General features: G+C 30.3%; 1 protein-coding gene across 2 annotated transcripts in view; it reads right to left on the bottom strand.

The window, feature by feature from the left end:
- Positions 1-469: 469 nt before the first annotated feature.
- LOC118201281 (uncharacterized) overlaps positions 470-20,565 on the bottom strand; it is a 66,080-nt gene continuing 45,984 nt past the window's right edge. For both annotated transcript variants that reach the window (XM_035373349.2, XM_035373348.2), the window contains exons 8-10: positions 16,704-16,742; positions 10,752-11,062; positions 470-8,890 (exon numbers count right to left, since the gene is read on the bottom strand). In XM_035373349.2, coding sequence (XP_035229240.1) covers positions 8,594-8,890; positions 10,752-11,062; positions 16,704-16,742 — 647 coding nt within the window. In that variant the 3' untranslated portion in view covers positions 470-8,593. The remainder of the gene's footprint in view (positions 8,891-10,751; positions 11,063-16,703; positions 16,743-20,565) is intronic.

Genomic DNA, 20,565 nt, shown 5'->3' with positions numbered 1-20,565 from the left:
AAAAATTAGGTGAATGATTTTATGATTTATGGAAATTTAAATTTTATTTTGATTCTGCATTATTTAATTTAAGGCTTTAATTTTGGGGAGAAACAGATGCTTCGGGAAATATTATTTAGTATAAATGAATATTATTTATTTTCTTTTATTTGCAAATCTTGTACAAACTTTTATTCATTGTGAAAGAAGCAGGGAAAGGGAGGCAATTTTCGCCAAGTCATGATTTCGCGCGCTTTAGAATGTTCGAGAAAGAATTTTCATTGTTAGTTGACCTTAAGAGAGGAAAGTACGTGACGGAAAGGTCAAAGGTTGCTACTTGTCTTTCAATGTAAGTCATTCAGGTTTTTGGCGATTGAGGGTCCGGTTGTTGGCTAAGTGAAGAAGGGCGCGCATGCGCGATCACCCTTATTTCCGCATTCTGGAGTTGAAAACGAAGATTTTGCCATAATTAAGGGGGCGATAAGTGAAGCCATAGTGGAAGCCCGTTTTGTGAAGGAGACGAAGGGAATTCGAGTTGGATACACACTTACTTTTGGCTGACTCTCGGACTGACTCGCTGATTTTTGGGCTTGCTGGACAAAATGTAAGTGACTCCGAGAGGTGTTTTCCGGAGGGGAGCGGCAAATATGCTCACCGGCCGCGTTTTGGTTAAGAGGCGAGACTCTCTTACACACTTACTCTTGGACTCGCTTAGGCACTCACGCTTGGATTCGCTGACTTTCGGGTTGCTGGTCTTGTGGACGTTGCTCTTGAAAACTGGCTTGAAGAAAATTGGAGTTGGACTCTCTCCCTTACTGACTGGTGGGTGGAATTTACTTGGGTCGTTACTCGTGAAGCTTGCTCTTGGGATGAGTAAGAACAGGCGAGCTGAAATGGCCTAGAAAAAAAACGTTTCTGACCTGAGCCTGAAAACCCTCTTCCTTGCGGCGTGCTGGTAAAGAGGCGAAATTTGAACGAGTTACCTGCGTGTGGACATAGGACTTTCAGGACCAAGCGGATAGCCGCCCTGGGCAGCAGTGCTCCTGTTTCTGTTCTACAGTAGTGAAGTGGAGTCTACATTTTTAGAACCTGTGTCAAGATGAGCCCGGACAGACTCAAAATGAACAGACTCTCAGATGAGGTTAAGATTTTTCTTATTGTGTTGTAATTGAATAAACTGATATTTAATCTGGAACCTCTTACAGTATGTTTTTTTATATATTTAATATGAACTTTTCCTTTATATCTTGTATATGTCTTATGTTTTCGATCCTCTCACGGCGCGGTCCCGGGATGCATTTTTTTTCGCAACGCAAAAATGCTGTACACGTTTCACTATACGATCACAAAAATTTGTTAGTTGGCAAATTCTTAAGAGTTTAGTTTTCCTTCCTAAGAGGAAGTAGAAACCTTTTCACGGCAAGTAGCTTCATATTTAACATTTTTATATGAATTTAAGATATAACATAACTGATAAACTCAACGATGTTATCTAAATAACATAAAAGTGTGACTACATATGTTTCCAATGCAAAACCAGTTATCCTGTTTAATAATTTTACTGTACTATGCATACAGAACAGCAGCCTAAATAATAAAAATAATGTATAAAATTCTTTAATAAACAGATTTTAATGTAATGAAATGTTCATTTAAATATAGTGTATTTGTAAAACACCTTACATGGGTAAAAGCTTAAAATTTGGCATTTATTTTTAAGAAAGAAAGTAAAATATTTTAAACAACCAAAAACCTAAATTTTAAAATTATGCAAAGCACTATGCCCTTTATAAATGTCCCAAATATAATATGTAAGAAAAATAAGCAATCATTTCAGTACACATTCAGCGATTTAATAAAGAGTTGATAAATTGTACAACATAATGCAAAGAAAATTTTGCATAGTTACTATAAATTTTGCATAGTATGTATAATTGCATACAAGATTGTTAAACATGTGGAAATTTTTGTTTTCTTATTATTTATGCCTTTTAATAAGACATTAGCAAAACTTTAATTTTTTAATATACCAAACTCTAAAAATAATTGAGTGAAACGTGCATTATAGTTTTGCCACCTTCATTACATCACAAATTAAATTTAAAAGTTAATGTAAAACTGAAATTGCTAAAGGTTAAAGATTTTGTGTTATTGGCAGAGAGTCCAATAATGTCACAGATAATTAATATATTGAGAGATTTTCAAAAATATAACAATATATTTCCAATTTCTCTCAAATAATTAACTAGTTACATCATAAAATTTCACCTATATTAACAATACTGCTACAATGTAGCATAAAATTATGCTTTCTTCGAATATCACATTCAAAGAAAACACACTTGAAGCTAACATACATCGAATTTAAAAAATAATAAAATAATTTTAAAAAAAAACTCATTTAGCATTTTCATGGCATTTCTTTAGATTTTATCATTCGAAATAGTTATATACAGCAGATAATGAACAATAAAGATCCTAATGGAACCTAAAGAAATATCCTATCTTCAATTACAAACAGTAGTACTTTGTACTTCAAGATAAATCAAAGGCACTATATTGCTCTAGATGTAAAAGGATTTAATAATAATGTAACCATGAATTATAAGACTATTTAATTAACAAAAACATGGTAATTGTATATGATGATCATTTACATATATATAATAATAATAATGTAACCATGAATTACAAGACTATTTAATTAACAAAAACATGGTAATTGTATATGATGAGATCATTTACATATATATACACACACACACACATACAAGGGATTCATACACCAGTACAAAAATATAAATTTGAAAACATTCGCATGAACTTTTTTGCAGTCATTACAGTATCAACTACAATGATGTCTACTAGCAGATGTCTTTTTATAATACACTCAGATAATTAATTGATATGCTTGATGAAACTACAAGGCTCCCACATTTAGCTTTTGTAGTTCCAACAATCAGGAACAAAGGAAGTGGAAGACAAATAAAACTCAGAATTCTGGAAACTAAAAGGGTTATTCAGAACTTTTTTCAGACAGAAGGCACATTTCGGGGTTCAAGCAGTACCTAACAGTCTTTCCTACATAGTGGAACAAATATGTAGGATAGATTCCCTGGTCATCATGACTGCTGGATTTACCCCACTTGATGTTTTCTGCAGTAACTACAATGTAGTCTATGCAACTAAAATGCTAAAGAAACTAAAAATGTTGCAAGTCAGCTGATGCAGTCTTCCTCATCATTACTGGCATGCTTCAGTAAGCTGGGCAGACAATTAGACAACATGTTTGCTATACAGGAGTCTTTCTGAAAATGTAATAATTGTCCTTCCTTTCCCAAAGAAATACAATAAGAATTCCTTTTTGTTTGTAGAATTTTGGCACCATAATTTATTAACTTAAATACTAATAACACTTGGATCTAAAGTCTAACATAAATACTCTGAGTATAATCCAGCAAAACTTGATTAATCTGGAATTAAACAGACAATCCTAAAATATATAAATCACTGTAAAACTAAATATTAATAGTAAAGCTTAAACACTAACATACAGTTTATTATAAACAGTACTAAAGTTTAAAATTTAGCCAATTCCAAGGAAAACAAAGGTTTTGGTTGCCAAATCTTAGATAGGCATGATTTAGATTACTTGGATTACAGCAAAGCATATAAAAGGGGGGAGGGTATTCCTGCTGTAAAGCATTTTTGGCACTTAGCTGGTATAGTGGCTAGTGACACTGACTGCCATACTGATGAGCCCAAGTACAAATACTGGAGAAAAGAAGGATGCCTATAACACATTATACAACGCATTATCCACAAAGGAAAAATCGTGAAAACTCCCATGCAGCCAGCCTATTCAGCGGGATTTGATCAAACAATCAATGTTCAACAATCTTACTACTTGGGTGCCGGTGGGCATAAATTTTAAATACAACACAAATTGTTAATACAGTGTTGAGTTCCACGGAAAATATGTAGCATTTCTGCAATTTAATAATAAAATATTTAAACTTTAATGTAGTTCAAATGAATTTGCAGCCTTGGCTATTGATGTTCAAACTAAATTATAATTACGAAAAGCGAAAGTTACAAACAAATAGCTAAGTTTATTACTTTTTGTTTTTCAGCTATCAAAATGAGCTGCTGCTAGAATAACGACATTCGAAAACCAAAGTAATCATGAATCATTACTCATTGCCATTCATTGTAAAAGAAATACAAACATATATAAATAACTAATTGTTCATAAAGTTGTTCATCAGCATAAAAGAAATGTAAATATGAATATTAACAAAACAGTAAAGTTAATTTTATGAAATAATTAAATACATGCAAAATATATAACACTTGAAATAAAAAATAATTATTATTCGTGCAATAACTGGGCCACTACAAATTTCTTCACATGAATTAGTTCAGGAAGGATGGACTATAACAATCAACTTCTAAGAAAGCTTGTCTTGAACAACTGAAATTCCCTGAGGGTTGCACATTTTTATTACTGATGATGTAACTTATTGTTTGTATAAGGATATGATAAAAACACGTTGTACTACAATAAAGTGGTCTGAATTATAAAATTCTGCAATGCATTTACTTTCAAGCATTTGATTTAGATATACAGTAAAATTCTAAATATCTTTAATAACTGGGACCCCAAGGCACCTTCTGGCATAACTTTTTATGAGCAGGAGATATATGTGTTGATGCAAGAAAAAAAAAAAATTACTTTTCCCTTTATTCTCTTTTATTTCAATGAGGATTCTTAATATGGAAAAAATACATAAATCTATACAAAAATATTCTCTATTTAAAAGTACTGACACCTAATTTTTTATTTGATTTAAATGCAGTGGTCTCAAACTGGCATTCCTAAAACAATTTTCTGCAGCCCATGAATACATTTTCCATAAATTAATTAGCATTATTATGACATAAAATATTATGGCAAGAATTTGAAGAAAGGTTTAAAATTTTTATTGATTTTGAATCCATATTTTTTGTTATCATTAAAAATAAATGTGAGTAATGCCAAGAAAATCTAAAAATGGTGCTATTTCATCTCCACAGTGATATAAATCTTATTAAAAGATCTGACGACAGACTTGGTTCACTTTTATTCGTACTACTAAAGTTATAAATACCCTCAATCATGAATTTTTGCCGTGACATACCCGTTGATATGCTGGTAAAAGTGAAAAGAAACTTCAAAACACGACTATCTCAATGCATTGACCAGAACGGAGGCCACCTTAATGATATTATTTTTAAACCATCATAAAAAAAAAAAAAAACTTTAAGTGTGTCTCTATAACTTGCAAAAAAATTAAACTGCTATCACTTATATTACTTCTGTTAAAATAGTATAAGCGATAAGGTAGTTTCCCTAAATATTCCTATTTCATTTTTAAAATAAGGTAATTTCCCTGCTGCACACTGTACTTACATCTATTTTCCATAAATGTTTATGACTTATCTAAGCTCCGAATAAATGAATCACTAAAGGCTTATCTGGAAAACAAGTGAGTTATTCTTAATCTAAACAGTATTAAATAAAATCTTTTGGTCAATGAATATCCTTTAGCAAATCTACTTTTTGTATATAGAGATAAATTTGTATTAAATTTCTTCTGACCAACACATTCAACACTTCAAAGTACAGTAGGCTGAAGTATATAATGGTCCCCAAGCATATCATCAACATAACATATTACCATGCTGTTTGGTTATTAATATTAAAAAAAATTGGGGGGGGGACATTACTATGAGAGTCATTTCTCAAGCTGCCATGAGTTGATAATCATGTGGTGATGAAAATAAATAATAAGAAATGCTTTGCCAGTTTTGGAAGAGGAATAGAAGTTATTCGGTAGATGTAAAATTAATAATGAACTTATTTTGGTTTGAGTTGTATGGCAAGAAAAAAGATGGCAATAGAGCAAAATCGTTGATCACACAGATGTATGGTAATAAATAACAGAGTTTCTTCCACATGGAGGGGTTTTATACAGTGCCAAATTGAAATTAAGAATCCTTTTACATTCTTTATCATGAAAAAATGTCTATTATGCACATATGAAGCAGCAAGCATATGCTAAAACGAGACACTACTTTTGAAATCGCATTTTCCTTTTTTGTGAAAAAGATCTTTAAAAAAAATTGCTGGTGATCCAGAGGTCTGGATATTAGATCGTTCTGGATATCCGGACATCCGTATTTTGAACTCTGTACTGTACTTGATTATTTGATTGATATAATTTTGTACAGTCTAATCAATGATGTCAGAAAATAAAATTCTGAACGCTGCTTAGGAATAATTTTGCTACACTTAAAATTTTTAATGGAGATCGATAATAGTCATGACACCTATGTAAAGGTTTTATCAAAGGAAAAAAAAAATATAAAATAGAATTAAACTAATAAGTTAGAAATTCAATGTGTCTCTTTCATTACAGATTTGCATTTAATTTGACCATCAGAAGTTTGAATTTAATATGCTTTTACTATTATATGCTTCTATTATGTATAACACATAAATTATATAAATTCGACTCAATTAGTAAGTAGTATAGTAAAAGTATACAGCCTATGTAATTTATAGCAATAAATAACGATTTAACCAGATTTATACATTATGAGGAGCCAACCTATCCAAAATTCCATGCTCCTGTTTGTGCAATATACCAAACCCCAAAGGAATCATTAGAACAAAATGAAATTTATTTGACATAGGACCTTAAATAATACAAGGAAATGATTAAATTTACAGAGTAATACAACACTATTAAAAGCCAAAAATCAATATTTGGTGAAGGTCCCATGTGCTTGTATTTGTCATCATAACGAATTAAATGAATTTCATGTGTACCTGAGGAACAGCAGCATCCCATATCGCTTCTATTCCAGCCCAAAGGATAGGGATAGGCATTCTTTTGTTAAAATGCAGGAATGTAATGAATGAAAGGTACTACTTTAGGCTCAACTTTTTTGATGTAGCAACTGCTGCTGATAGTACCTTCGATTGCCACATTTGGCCATTGCCAGCAGAACACAGAATAACGTACTCTAGAAGATGCTGTTCACAGAGAACCATAGCTAGGGTTTTCAATGCCCAGGGACAAATGAAGATTTTGTGCACCCTTCTGTGTGTCAAGAATGGAAAACATTTCATTGCAAAATTTCATAACATCAATTTGGTGCCCCCTGGATGCTGAGCCCGGGGACAGACGTCGCCCCTTGCCTGATATCGTAACTTTGCAGTTTCGTAGCCACTTCGATCTCTTCCCCCCCGACCTCACTCTGATGGATTTCTGGTTTGGGGGTTATCTGAATTAAATTTCAGATAACCCCCAAACCAGAAATCAAGTACACCTTAAATGGTGTACATATCAAATCCGCAAAATTTGTCAGAATTGAAAGATGCTATAAATCATGAAGTTAAACAGATTACTACAGGAATGCTATGTTCATCATTTTCATCATTGTTGTCAACAATCTCTCACATGCAATAAGTTATCTTCTGCAAAGGTAGGCATGTTCAAAACCTGTAACTCCAATTAAAGTTTTTTTTCTTTCTTTCTTACAATGCATTTTGGATAAAAGTTTACAATTGGATGCCCCTTGTTTTTTCGGCGATTCTTTTTTTACACCAAGATTGGAACCAAGGAGGCACAATTTCAAGATGGCCGCTACACGAAACCAAAATAAGAAGTCATAGAATTGCAAAAACTCGGTGTCCACGTACATATGGATCTATTTTCACATAAAAAAAAATCAGAGAATTGTACAAACTCGGTATTGCGCACTGCCTTGACTTTATCTATGTACACATCAATCTATTTTCACTTAAAAAAAATCAGGAAGTTAAAACTATCATGGTAACCAGAAATGGGGTTTCATCCCAAAACTGAGCAAAATTTGTCGTCAAATGAAGGAGCACCCAATTCTACACTACAGCCCTTTTTGCAAATGTTTTAAGCCAGCAATTTTCATCATGGTTTTCAAATGCGTTGATCAATTTGCACAGAAGGGAGGAAAAAAAAAAAAAAAAAAAAAAAAAAAAAAAAAAAAAAAAAAATGGGTGCTGCCATTCAAACATTTGAAATTTTTTTCACTGCAACCCAAACCATGAGAGCTCTGTTGCTTTAAATTACCAAAATTTTCAATGCATACCTTCAAATAACAATATCTGAAAGTTCAATTTGATTGGCTGAACAGATAGGCCACTAGGTGTTCATATACCGGGAAGTTTTTTTATATCCACTCTGTATTTACAATATGCAAGTTGTGCGTACAATTTAAGTAATAGTATCACAAAATCATGAGAAAAATTGAAAGATTATGCTATAGATGATGCTAATGTAAAAAAATGCACCTTTTATACATAATTCTTCACGTATGCATTAAAAAATTAATACACTACATAAGTATTATGTAGAAGATATACATACTAGATGTGAAATATTATGTACTTTTATATCAAATATAACAAATATGAGATGAACTCATTGTTACTTAGAAATACAAACTTATTATGCTTTAAAAATTATGAGCTATATATGCATATGTACAACGATAAGCTCATTTAAAGTGAATACAAATATTGCATTTAAGTTTTTACATCCAAATTTCTGATTGGGTGAGACTTTAAATGTTCCTCAATTTTCTTGCTTATTTCTGCATTTCTTGATTCTCTGCTGAAACTCAAGTTAAGACACAAATCAACTAAATGATCAGGTATACTGTAGCGAACTTTGGGCACAATTTGAGCTTCTGAAAGAGATGAATCTGAAACACCATCAGCAAAGTGGATAACAAACAAATGGCAATAATCTTTGAGACTCCTTGTCCAATTATGTTTAAGTATGTTTAAAGCATTAAAACACACGCTATCTTCAAATTCTTCCTGGTAAAATAAATTTTAAAAAATGACCATTACTTACACATTTTTATTATGAATAGCACTAATTGAATGTAAAATTTTTCAGTTCAAAAGTTAAAGCATAAGTTTAAAATTTTACTTGGATCTCTAATAAATGTAGGCGAATAATGATTATTGGAGAAGTTAAAAAACAAGAATCAGCATATTACAGTACAAAGTCTGTAATCCAGACGACCATTATCCGGAATGATCTATGATCCGGACCTCAAAGGCCACAAACTTTTTTTTTATGCTTTACGCATGCATGTAAAGAATGTGCATGCATACATTATGCGAATTATGCATGCGCGTAATGTATGCTCTATGCATGCACACATTGAAAGAAATGTTTAAAAAAGTAAACAAACAACCCCCCCCAATTTTTTTCCCTGTCAAATTTAATACCCTTTAGATCATAATTGCTCTTTATTTTTCTCATAAATAAGGTTTCATATTTTTAATTGTATAATTTCTGCATGCCATCTTACCAGATTTAAATTGATGATCTATAATCCGGAATCGCCAAAATCCCGACGAGTCCGAATTACGGACTTTGTACTGTATTTGTAAATTTTGCAGGACAAGTTTCGATGGTTCTGTATTTAAACCAGAGACTTGCCCTGCAAAATTTACAAATATTATGCTAATTCTTGTTGTTTAACTTCTCCCGTTATCTCTATTAAAGTTCAACAATTTCTAATACAGTTCCATCACAATATTAAAATCAAATCTAAAACAGAATTGTTAATGTACAATTGCATATGAATTTCAGACACAAGGGTAAACTAATTTATATCTTTCTGATAAACTGCAGGATTGTGTTTGTTGTGAAATGAAGTGAAATAGTAACTGGCTGGAGGCGGAGCTATCCATGACATCAACATGCTGTTGCAATTTATGAACTTTTTTCTTATTTGTGTTTTCTTATTCTTAATTTTTACATTTAACAACATTTGATAAGTGATTTTTTGCTTACCTTTCTTGATGAATATCCACAGGAACGCTTGGAATTCTTTTCCAATTTTATCACACAGAAACTTTATTTACAGTTATTTACAACAATTGTATGCTTATAGAAGAACATTCATCGTTCACTACATCTATATCAAAAAATCAAGCTAAAAATAAAAAAGCTGTGCCCGCCTTCTCGTGGCCCGCTACATAAACTGTAACACATGCTTGCTGAATTTTTGAATGTTTTCTTTTTGTACTGTGAACAGTTCAGAAACTGACCTCTGAAACAGAGGGACTGTATGGAAATAAATAAATGTTTTGCTTGGTAAGATTTTGTGTCTTTATTCAAAATGCACTAACTTCTGTGTTCTTTGTAGCAGTGTGTGTTAATTACATTAATATGTATTTCTTTTATAAATTAAAACCTTAATATAATACATTGAACATAAGCATTAAGTTCACTCCAAATGATGATAGACAATTATTTTGAATTGACATTAAAACTATCAAGTAATGAAATATCATTAGTACACAGCAAGAATTTTTAAATGCAAAAAACATTTGGTGTTAACTCAAAGAAATTTTGACATAGGTCAGTTTATTGAACAGTTAAGAGAAACTAGTTCAAATTAAAGTTATTCACTGGGAAAAATCACAAAAATGCCTCTCAGTTATTTTATGTCAATAATTTATATTCAATTACTGAGTTCAAAGGTTTGAACAGTATGTAAGAGGAAATCAGTTAAAAAATAAGAAAAGCAGAATTTTCATTATACTAGCAAGTTTTTGACCAGACATCACAATTTTTTATGCAAATTAAAATCTGCACAACTTTCCACAAAATTTACAACATATTTTATCTTAAATAAATTTAAGAAAATAATTCACTTACTGCTGAATCTGCATCAAAATTATCACAGAATATATCAGTATCTGATTCAACAATAATTATCCGTTTATCAGAGTCACAAAAATCTCCCACATTAGAACACTTATACTGCAACATGTGTTCTAGCCAATGGTTTGGATTTATTAGGATTTCTGAAACTTCATCATCAGGCAGAATGACATTAAAATTTAAACACAGTTCAAGAAAATCCTTCAACATTCGAACCTTCTTTTTAGTTTCATAGTCATGAGAATAAAGAATAAGCACTTGAATATGCTTTTTCGAAGCATCATCTTCTTCACAGCTTAATTCACCTACAAAATATACAGAAAATTAAAATTTTCTTAAGCCTCCGAATACTTCTAAACAATTATTTAATTTCTTTAAAAGTCCTAAAGATATAAAAAAAAATTATAAAAATAAACATATCCCTTGCACTAAATCTTTACATGTCCATTGTTTTTTTACAAAGTAAAATGATAAAGTCAAACGAATAGCAAAATCTTTTTTATATATACAACTGCATTAAAATGCACACTATTAAAATGCATGTTATCAATATACATTTCACTTAATATAGCATTCAAGAGAATTTACTTTTTAAGGCAAAATTTCTTAATCTGTAATAATATTAAAATTACTGCATAATTATAATGCAGTTTCTACAACTCAACAAATACAAGAAGAAAAAAAAAATCGTCTGCACAGAAATATTAGTTAAATTATTCTTGCAACCTTCTACCAGTATACTCTAAATTTTTGCAGTTTTAATTTCTTTAAATAAAACAAATATTTTGTCCTGTTAATTATTTCTAGTAAAATACATACACCAACAAAAATTTTGATGTGCATAGAAATATGAAGAAATTAGGTTTAAGATGATGAACAGTTTACTGTAACGTCATATTTTACATGTTAATTATAAATCAAAAAAACTTATGTAAAATTTCATACAGACTGCATATTAAAAAATTGAATATTATTCTAAAAGCATAAAAACGACATTGCTGTGTATTATTCTAAAAGCGTAAATGACATAAATTTGTTCATGCAAAAGTACCATTATTTACAACTTTGCATAAGTGAATAATTGTTGAGCAGGCAGGAGACACACTTATCAAGGGAAAGTTGCCTCCAAACCTGATTCCAATTATTCAATTCGTGTTTCGCCATCCATGTACGCAAGGATAAAAGTGAAATTCAAAACCAAAAGTAAAATCAAATGTAGTGAATTACTAAAAAGAAATTTAAACAAGTGGAATTTTGAGAAATTAGCAAATAAATGACTAGAATTAAAATTAAAAAAAAAAAGGTCAATTAAGAGTAGAAAACCAAATTTTTTAGAAAACCAGAGTAATTTAGAAACTCTTGCCCGCAGAAAACTTCCCCGACACGAATTATGCATATAAATAAAAAAGAAACTAGATACTATCTATAAAAAATACATAAATAATACTAAAAAGGCAAGAAAATAGTAAGTTTTAATTTAACTTACCAATTATATTTGAATTTGGAGAGTGGAGCAGCATTTGCCAAACTAAGTGATGTTAAGTAGTGTGTTTCTGCTAGCTTTATAAATAGAGGGCGCTAATATAAGTTGAGTGTTAAGCTGCTATCTGTTAGATCCGTTTCAAAAACCCATTCTGTAAACTTTGAAGTAATGTAAAATGTGTGTTCTGTTGCAAAAATGTTGCTAGCTGTGAAGTATTGTAAAAATGTGCAAAAACGCTTACTGTAATGTTATGTGAAAAAATGGCTGCAAACTATTAAAGATATCCAAACTATGACAATATTCAGTTCAGCAAAATTTTCAAAAAAATGTCAACAACAATTTCCAGCTACTAAAGTACAAATCTCACCAGCTTTCAAGTATCAAAGATCTCTTAGCAAATTGCTAATTAACCACCATGACCTAGCTTCTACAGCATCTGCAAAGAGCTTCAATACAAAGACTATGTAGACGAATTTCATAAATATATTGTTACTGGCAATTTAACAATAGTTCAAAACCAGCTTCTAAGAAATGTAATGGAAAAAGGCATCAAATTTAGACCACTACTGAAAATTGGCATAAATCATAGTTTTAAAAGTTTCGAAAAAAATCCAGACGAGTTCATAGTTAAAAACTAGTTACAAATTAAATATTCCATATTCTATATTTATGGAAACATAAAGTGTTAGAAGAACTGAAGCAAAGAATTCGAAGGATTGAATTTAACAGCAATTTGCCATGGAATTTTCGCAATCCTCTATTGCAAGATTTGAAACAAAAATTCGGAATAACCAAAATTGACAAAGCCAGTAATAATTTCAGCATTATTTGAAAATTTTTTTATGTCTCACTAATTAATACTGAACTGAATAATGTCATTAATTACAAACTTACCAATACACAAGAAAATGTCATTGCAAAAAACTAAAAGCAATTCATAAGAAACAACAAATTTCACAACCATCTAACTACGATAGATTAGCAAATCTATATGCTCTTCCTAAATTCCATAAATCACCACTCAAATTTAGATTTATAGCAAATGGTACAAATAATTATAAAAAGAATATAGATTACATATTTACAATTAAACTTGAAAAAAATCTGTATTTTAATTCATCAATTAGTTAACAAGCAACACAACTATAGTTGGATTATTTATAATAATGCTCCAGTTCTCAACAAATTTAAAAGTTTAGAAATCAAGAACATTAACTGCTATAACTTTGAAAACTTTATACTTGTCTACCATTAGAAGAAATTTTCACTAGTGTAATGCAACTCCCACAACTTTTTCCTGACATCCTCTGATTCGAAAGATGGAAAACTTACCTGAATTGTGCATTATTAAATAACTACATTAAATTAAATAATAAGATCTTTCAGCAGGTGAGAGGAATACCAATGAGAGCAAACAGTTCTACACAAATATGTAACCTATTTCTTTTTGCTTATGAATATAAATTCCAACTAAGTTTGAACAAGAAAGAATTAAAATTATTTGCAAATACACTTATATACATTGATGATATTATAACTTTCAATAATAATTCTGCTTTTTGAACAATTCAAAATTTACCCAAATAGTTTAACACTTAATAAGGCCCACCAGCGGCCGAGCGGTAAAGACGCTGAACACTGGTAGTTCAGTCCGAGGTTCGAATCCCGCGAACGGGCTGGCTGCATGGGCGTTTTTGTGGTTTTCCCCATGTGTAACGTGTATACGAGCCAGTTTCCCTTAGAAAGTTCTACACGAAAGGCATCCCTCCCCTTAGGCAGATAGCCCTAGTGTGCTTTGCCATAATTAAATACACCAACTTAACACTTAATAAAACTAATACAAATCAAAATACTATTGAATACCTAGACCTGCTCATAATTAAACACAGCAAAATTAAATTATATGATAAAAGGAGGAATTTCTAGTTTAATACTATTAAACTAATTAATTGGAACTCTAATATCTCTACAAAAGTAATAGGTAACACTTTTTATAGCCAAACAATCAGAATAAAAAATATATGTACTGCAATAGAAGTTTTAAAGGAAGAAATAATAAAGCTAATTAATGTTCAACTTAAAGTCCCAACACAATTTATTAATTTATATATTAAAAAGGCAGACATTAACTTTTCTTTATAATTTTTTGACTCTTTATGATAACATTACCTTTCACCTTAACTGGAGGGTTATGGAGGATTTTTAAGAGTTTAAAGGACTATCTTGTAAATATTTATTGTAAATATTAATTTGTAAGAATGTATATCTAATCAATACTGGATTATTTCCTTTTACTAATGAAGGGCCAACTCTTTTCAAAAGTCTCAATTATAGCCCAAATTGAGTGAAGATTTTTATCTTTTTCTAATTCTCCTTACTTTTGGCATTTATTTACATTTATTTATTTATTTACATTTAGTAAAGTTTATTATTTATTTATTTACATTTAGTAAAGTTTTGATTAAACCTGTTGAAATTCTGTTTTAATAAATTAAGTACATTACAATAAATTTCTTAAATTAACAACATTTAAAAAAAATTCAAAATTTAAATTAAATTTATTTAATTTTACTTCAAAAACTTTTTTTTCGTACTTTATTTCAAAAACATTTTCAATTTTTTACAATTCTTAATAGTTTGCAACAATTTTTTTACATATTGTTACAGTTAGCATTTTTATATTTTTTTTACACATTTTTACAATACTTCACAGTTAGCAACATTTCTGCAACAAAACACACATTTTACATTACTTAAAAGTTTAGAGAATAGGTTTTTAAAACAGATAGCAGCTTAACACTCAACTTAACCTTATATTAGCACCCTCTATTTATAAATTTAGCAAAAACACACTACTTTACATCACTTAGTTTGGCAAATGCTGCTCCACTCTCCAAATTAAAATATAGTTGGTAAATTAAAACTTACTATTTACTCATCTTTTTAGTATTATTTTAGTATTATTTATGGATTTTTTATAGATAGTATCTAGTTTCTTTTTGATTTATATGCATAATTCGTGTCGGGGGAAGTTTTCTGTAGGCAAGAGTTTTTAAATTACTTTGGTTTAAAAAAAAAAAAAATTGGTTTTCTACTCTTAATTGACCTTTTTTTAATTTTAATTCTAGTCATTTACTTGCTAATTTCTCAAAATTCCACTTGTTTAAATTTCTTTTTAGTTATTCACTACATTTGATTTTACTTTTGGTTTTGTATTTCACTTTTACCCTTGTCTACATGGATGACGAAACACGAATTGAATAATTGAAGAGTTAGGTTTGGAGACAACTTCCCCTTGATAAGTGTGTGTCTCCCGCCTGCTCAACAATTATTCACTTATGCATTTTTATAATTTTTTTAGGATTAAAAAAATTTTTTTTGGAATTATATATTTATCATGGATTTTGATTCTTGCACTTGATTTACATATGCTCTCAGAATTTCAATGATATTGTAGATTAGTTTGCAGCAATAATTAATTATTTATTTGTTTGCAATTAAATTTCATTATTCAAAATTTAATTAACTTTAAATTTGCTTTTTACGAATAGAGAATGTTTCTTAAATATATATATATCCATTACTTTATGTTAAATTATCATTGTGAATTAAAAAAAAAAACTTTGCATATAAGATGAAATTTTATCAACAGATAAGTAAGTAGTTACAATTATTTACTTAGCAAATGAGCAAACACAACATTGCCAAGATACGTAGATTAGTTCGCAGCAATAATTAATTATTTATTTGTTTGCAATTAAATTTCATTAGTTAAAATTTAATTCACTTTAAATTTGCTTTTTACGAATAAAGTGATACTTCTACTAAATTTATATTAGGAGATAATATAATCAATATTTTTTTAGTAAATAAATTATTATTATCTTACTTTGCAGCTATTGTGCAAGTATTAAAAAAAACTTGTTCTTGAATTAAGTGAATTTTAGATCATTCAACATTATATATATATATATCCATTAATTTATGTTAAATTATCATTGTGAATTTAAAAAAAAAACTTTGCATATGAGATGAAATTTTATCAACAGGTAAGTAGTTACAATTATTTACCTAGCAAATGAGCAAACACAACATTGCCGAGATACATTACATTGAGCCTTTCTGATCGTGCTCAAAAGTGTTCATTCAAAATCTGTATCAAAATAAGTTTCCTGATGTGAATATTTTTAATTTCCATATCGGCACGCTTCTCTTCCCATTTAACACTAAAGATGCTTAATTATGTGTCTATTTTGTGTAAGGCAGCTTTCTTATTTTGACAGAATAACAGTTTTAACATATGAATAACCTTTATTCAGCAAGGATTAATTTCATTTCATTATTTTGTGTAACAAATATTAATCAACACTAAAACAATAAATGAAAATATGAGCATGAGAACATATTTCACTAAGCTATTTGTGCTCTTTATATTACATAAAAATACCAAAATGAAATTTTACCTTTTTCCACATTTTTATAACTAGCTTTCAAATGGTTTCCTAAATTAAAAATAAAAAGAAATTTGTTTAAAAAATCAGATACTAAAAATGTATCGTAAAATTTTCATTACATACAATATGGCTATCTAGAAATGTTTAATTAATCCAATGGCTAAAATATTAATATTTACATTCCACAATAAAAATTAAATATACAGTTTGCATTTACAAATCATGCATTCTCTCAACTGAATCTCATAAAAAGAAAATCCCAAAATGTCATTATTTAACCAAATCAAAGAGCACAGAATTCAAATTAAGGTTATAGCTTTTGAAAATACCTTCATAATAAATTTTCTCAAAATTATTGAATAATAGTGAAAATGAAACAATGTATTGCAAAACCAAATACAGTAGAAGTCCGATAATCCGGCACGTTCGGGACCGGCTCGGTGCCGGACTACCGAAAATTCCGGTCTATCGGGCGGTAATTATGAGAACAATTAGGTTAATAATTAAACTAAAAATACAGTATGCAAATACATACAACAAAGTTTATTTTACATTTCATATAATGTATGTACACGTACTGTAAAACATATTTCACTTAGATTTAAAAAAGTCACGAATGTCTTTTTGTTTTCTTGACTTTTGGCGTTTAGTATAAAATTTCTAGTTTCTGATTGAGAGTCAGTGTTACGTGTTTTCGTTTCTCTCCTTTTGAACTTGAAGGCTTAGGTTTTGAAAACATGGTCACTGTACAGTTAGAACGAAAATCACTTTTTTTATAAACAGTTTCAAAAGTTACGTTTACTGCGATGTGAAAGGGCACAAAACAACAACGCACAAAAAAATGGCGAAGACGCTTCGTGATTGATTAACGGAGCTGCACTGCACCTGAATTTGTTGTGACAGCTGAGACTAGCCGGCCGCTAATTGTTTCCGAACAATACCGAGCGCTTCCGGATGATCTCGAACTACCCCAAAAACTTCCGAATAGCTCTCGAGCGGTTTTATTTGCTTTAAAGACACACTTTTGGAGAAAACCAAAATTATTACAATTTTCCGGAGCGATGCCGGACTATCGGGCATTCCGCAATGTTGGATGCCGGACTAATGGACTTCTACTGTACAGCAAATGACAATATTTGCAATACATCATTTTATTCAAGTCATGCAAATGAAACTTTTAAATTGAATTATGTTATGAAGCAAAACAAAAATTTTATTTAAAATGTTCTCTTAAAATAAAACATACAAAAAAGGGGGAAAATAGTAATTTCATTTTTTCCTCATAATTTTAATTATATTTACTATTACAGAAATGCAGAATATTTTACAATTTTATCTGTTACTGGACAACAACACTCATCTATGCAGGGCTCAAGTGATCGACAATAACCTGGAAAGTGAGACACTGGCCAGCTAGATCATCGCATGCTCTGGCCAGCTAGATCTTACCCTATATAGCATTCCACACACTATACTGTATGTCTGGAATGCGATGGCTGGAATGGAAATGTCATCGCATCATCCCCCTCCGAGAACCAACCTGAGTTGAATACTGCTTGCTGCAGGAGTAGGATTGACTGCATATGGATTCCTCAACTGCTTCCTGCCCACTATGCCATCACACTCTGTGACCTGTATGTCTGTGAGAGGGAACCATATCCCATATTAGATTCATTTTCAATTCAATATCACAACGTGAATTTTGGGCATCCTGTAATATGAGCTTTACTGATAATTATGCACTTGTAAAATGACTTTTGAATGGTACATCTCTGTTATAAAAGTATCACAGTCATACCAGATTTCATTAAAATCTCTCCATCAGTTTTTCAAATATTTGAACTGCCTCCTGCCCACCATGCTGTCACACTCTGCGACCTGTATAGCTGTGACCCATATTAGATTCATTTTCAATTCGATATCACAATGTGAATTTTGGATATCCTTGCAACTTGGACTTTTGAATGGTACATCACTTTCTCTGTTATAAAAATATCATAATAATGCCAGATTTCATTAACAGACATGGACAGATTGTCCATCAGTTTTTCAGATATTTGACATTATGTGTAAATTATCTTAATTCTGCACACAAGTGTGATTATTAAATATTAATCTGGTAAAAAAAATTATAATTAAAATTAAGATAAATTTTAAAGAGGAAGATATGTACACGAAATGGCTACACTCCAAAAGATAACCACTGAATGAAGCAGAAGTATCAGTGCTTTCAATATGGATTAGCAACACTCTTCTTTTAAGTGAACTGTATACATTTTTTTTAAAAATTTGGTAACAATAATTAGATTCACGAAAAACATCTTTGAAAAAAATGTAGCCAATCTAAGCAATACCAGATACAGGCGGTCGTCTATATCTATATTACTGCCTATGTGCACTTTTGAATATAATACTTCTGTTACACATCTTCGATGGCAATATATAATTGTATTCTATACAATATTTGTAAGATGCTCAATTTTTCAGATACATTGCACAATCCTAAAAAAAAATCACACTTCTGTCTTATTATTTCTCAACTATCAGAGACATCATATGTTGATAGATATATGCTGAAAAGGGCATTTGCTACCAAGTTATCACCATCTGGCACCAGCTGATCTTGCTGTGACAACCAAGATACAAGTATACTTGAGTATGCTTGTTTCAAAAATGATACCTTTTTTTTTTTATATGTGGATATACTGAGCACTTTAGAGCGTGAAGGTGCATTTGCCCCTCGCTCCCTATTTTAACTTCTCTAATTTTTCTTGTCCTTTATGCTTGATCAGATAGCCTGGCTCAGTAAAAGTAGGCGGCCAGTGCAACTCTGATTAAAAATCCAGTTAAAACCATGTGCAGTGCTGATAAGGACCATGTGCTTCTGAGACTCCTTCTCCTTTATTTTCTTCTTTCTAGGTATTTCTTTCTCCTGATGAGGAGGGACCTTTAGCTGCCCTCGAAATCGATTGAGTGTTTCATTATACTTACGCTAAATACAAGGTTGTTTTTACGATTTTGATTGTCACATTAGCGTGTTTCTCTTCTAGTCTAGCAAAGAACGATATTTAATAAATAAAGGTAACACACAAAATGTTAAAAAAAATCCCTTTAGACGTAATTTGAAATCTGAAACCTTTGAGATTTTCTTTTTCTTTACATTATATTTTAATTATAATTGTTATTATTTTAAATATTTTTTAATGTAAAAGTTAAACTTTTGATGGGCTAAATCATTGTTGAATAAATGCTTTCATTTTACTTGATTTTCTGTTCATTCTGAACAAATGGGATCTTGGCATTATTCAGAAACAGATATTCAGGATTATTTACATCAATTTTTAACTCCTCGTTAAATATAATGATATTTAATGTATTTTTAATCTTACTTTTATCATAATTTTTATCAGCAAGAAAAATACCTTTCAAAAAAAAAGAGAGAGAAGATTAGTTTGACCTTGAAACTAAAAATGTTCAAATAACCTGCATTTGACTATATTCACATTAAAGCATGAAGAAATTATCAAAATACTCCTCTAGAGGATACCCAATGAAAATGGAGAGGATGAGTAAAAAGAAAAAATCCAGCATACTACAAAAAGCCACCTGAAATTTAAATCAAAGACAAAATAAAACAATAAAGAGCTGAGAAAAACTCAAGATCAAGTAGTCAGCAAAATTTCCTTTGATAAACTTTAAAAAAAAATATTCTGAAAGCATAAAAGGCTGAGAACACACAATTACTTTTAAAGTAAATGCAGAAGAAAGCAATGATGAAATATGTAACTTATGAATTATTGAAACATAATATAAAAAAGGATAAACCCAAACAAAATATAAAGATAAAAGTGTGCTGATTTGCAAAGTATTA

Source organism: Stegodyphus dumicola, chromosome 1 (genome assembly GCF_044657685.1).
Source record: "Stegodyphus dumicola isolate Sdum_Otavi_A_Nest chromosome 1, ASM4465768v1".
NCBI classification, from domain to species: domain Eukaryota; kingdom Metazoa; phylum Arthropoda; class Arachnida; order Araneae; family Eresidae; genus Stegodyphus; species Stegodyphus dumicola.
The sequence above is the reverse complement of the archived record's forward strand: the minus strand, read 5'-3'. Positions and strand labels throughout refer to the sequence as shown.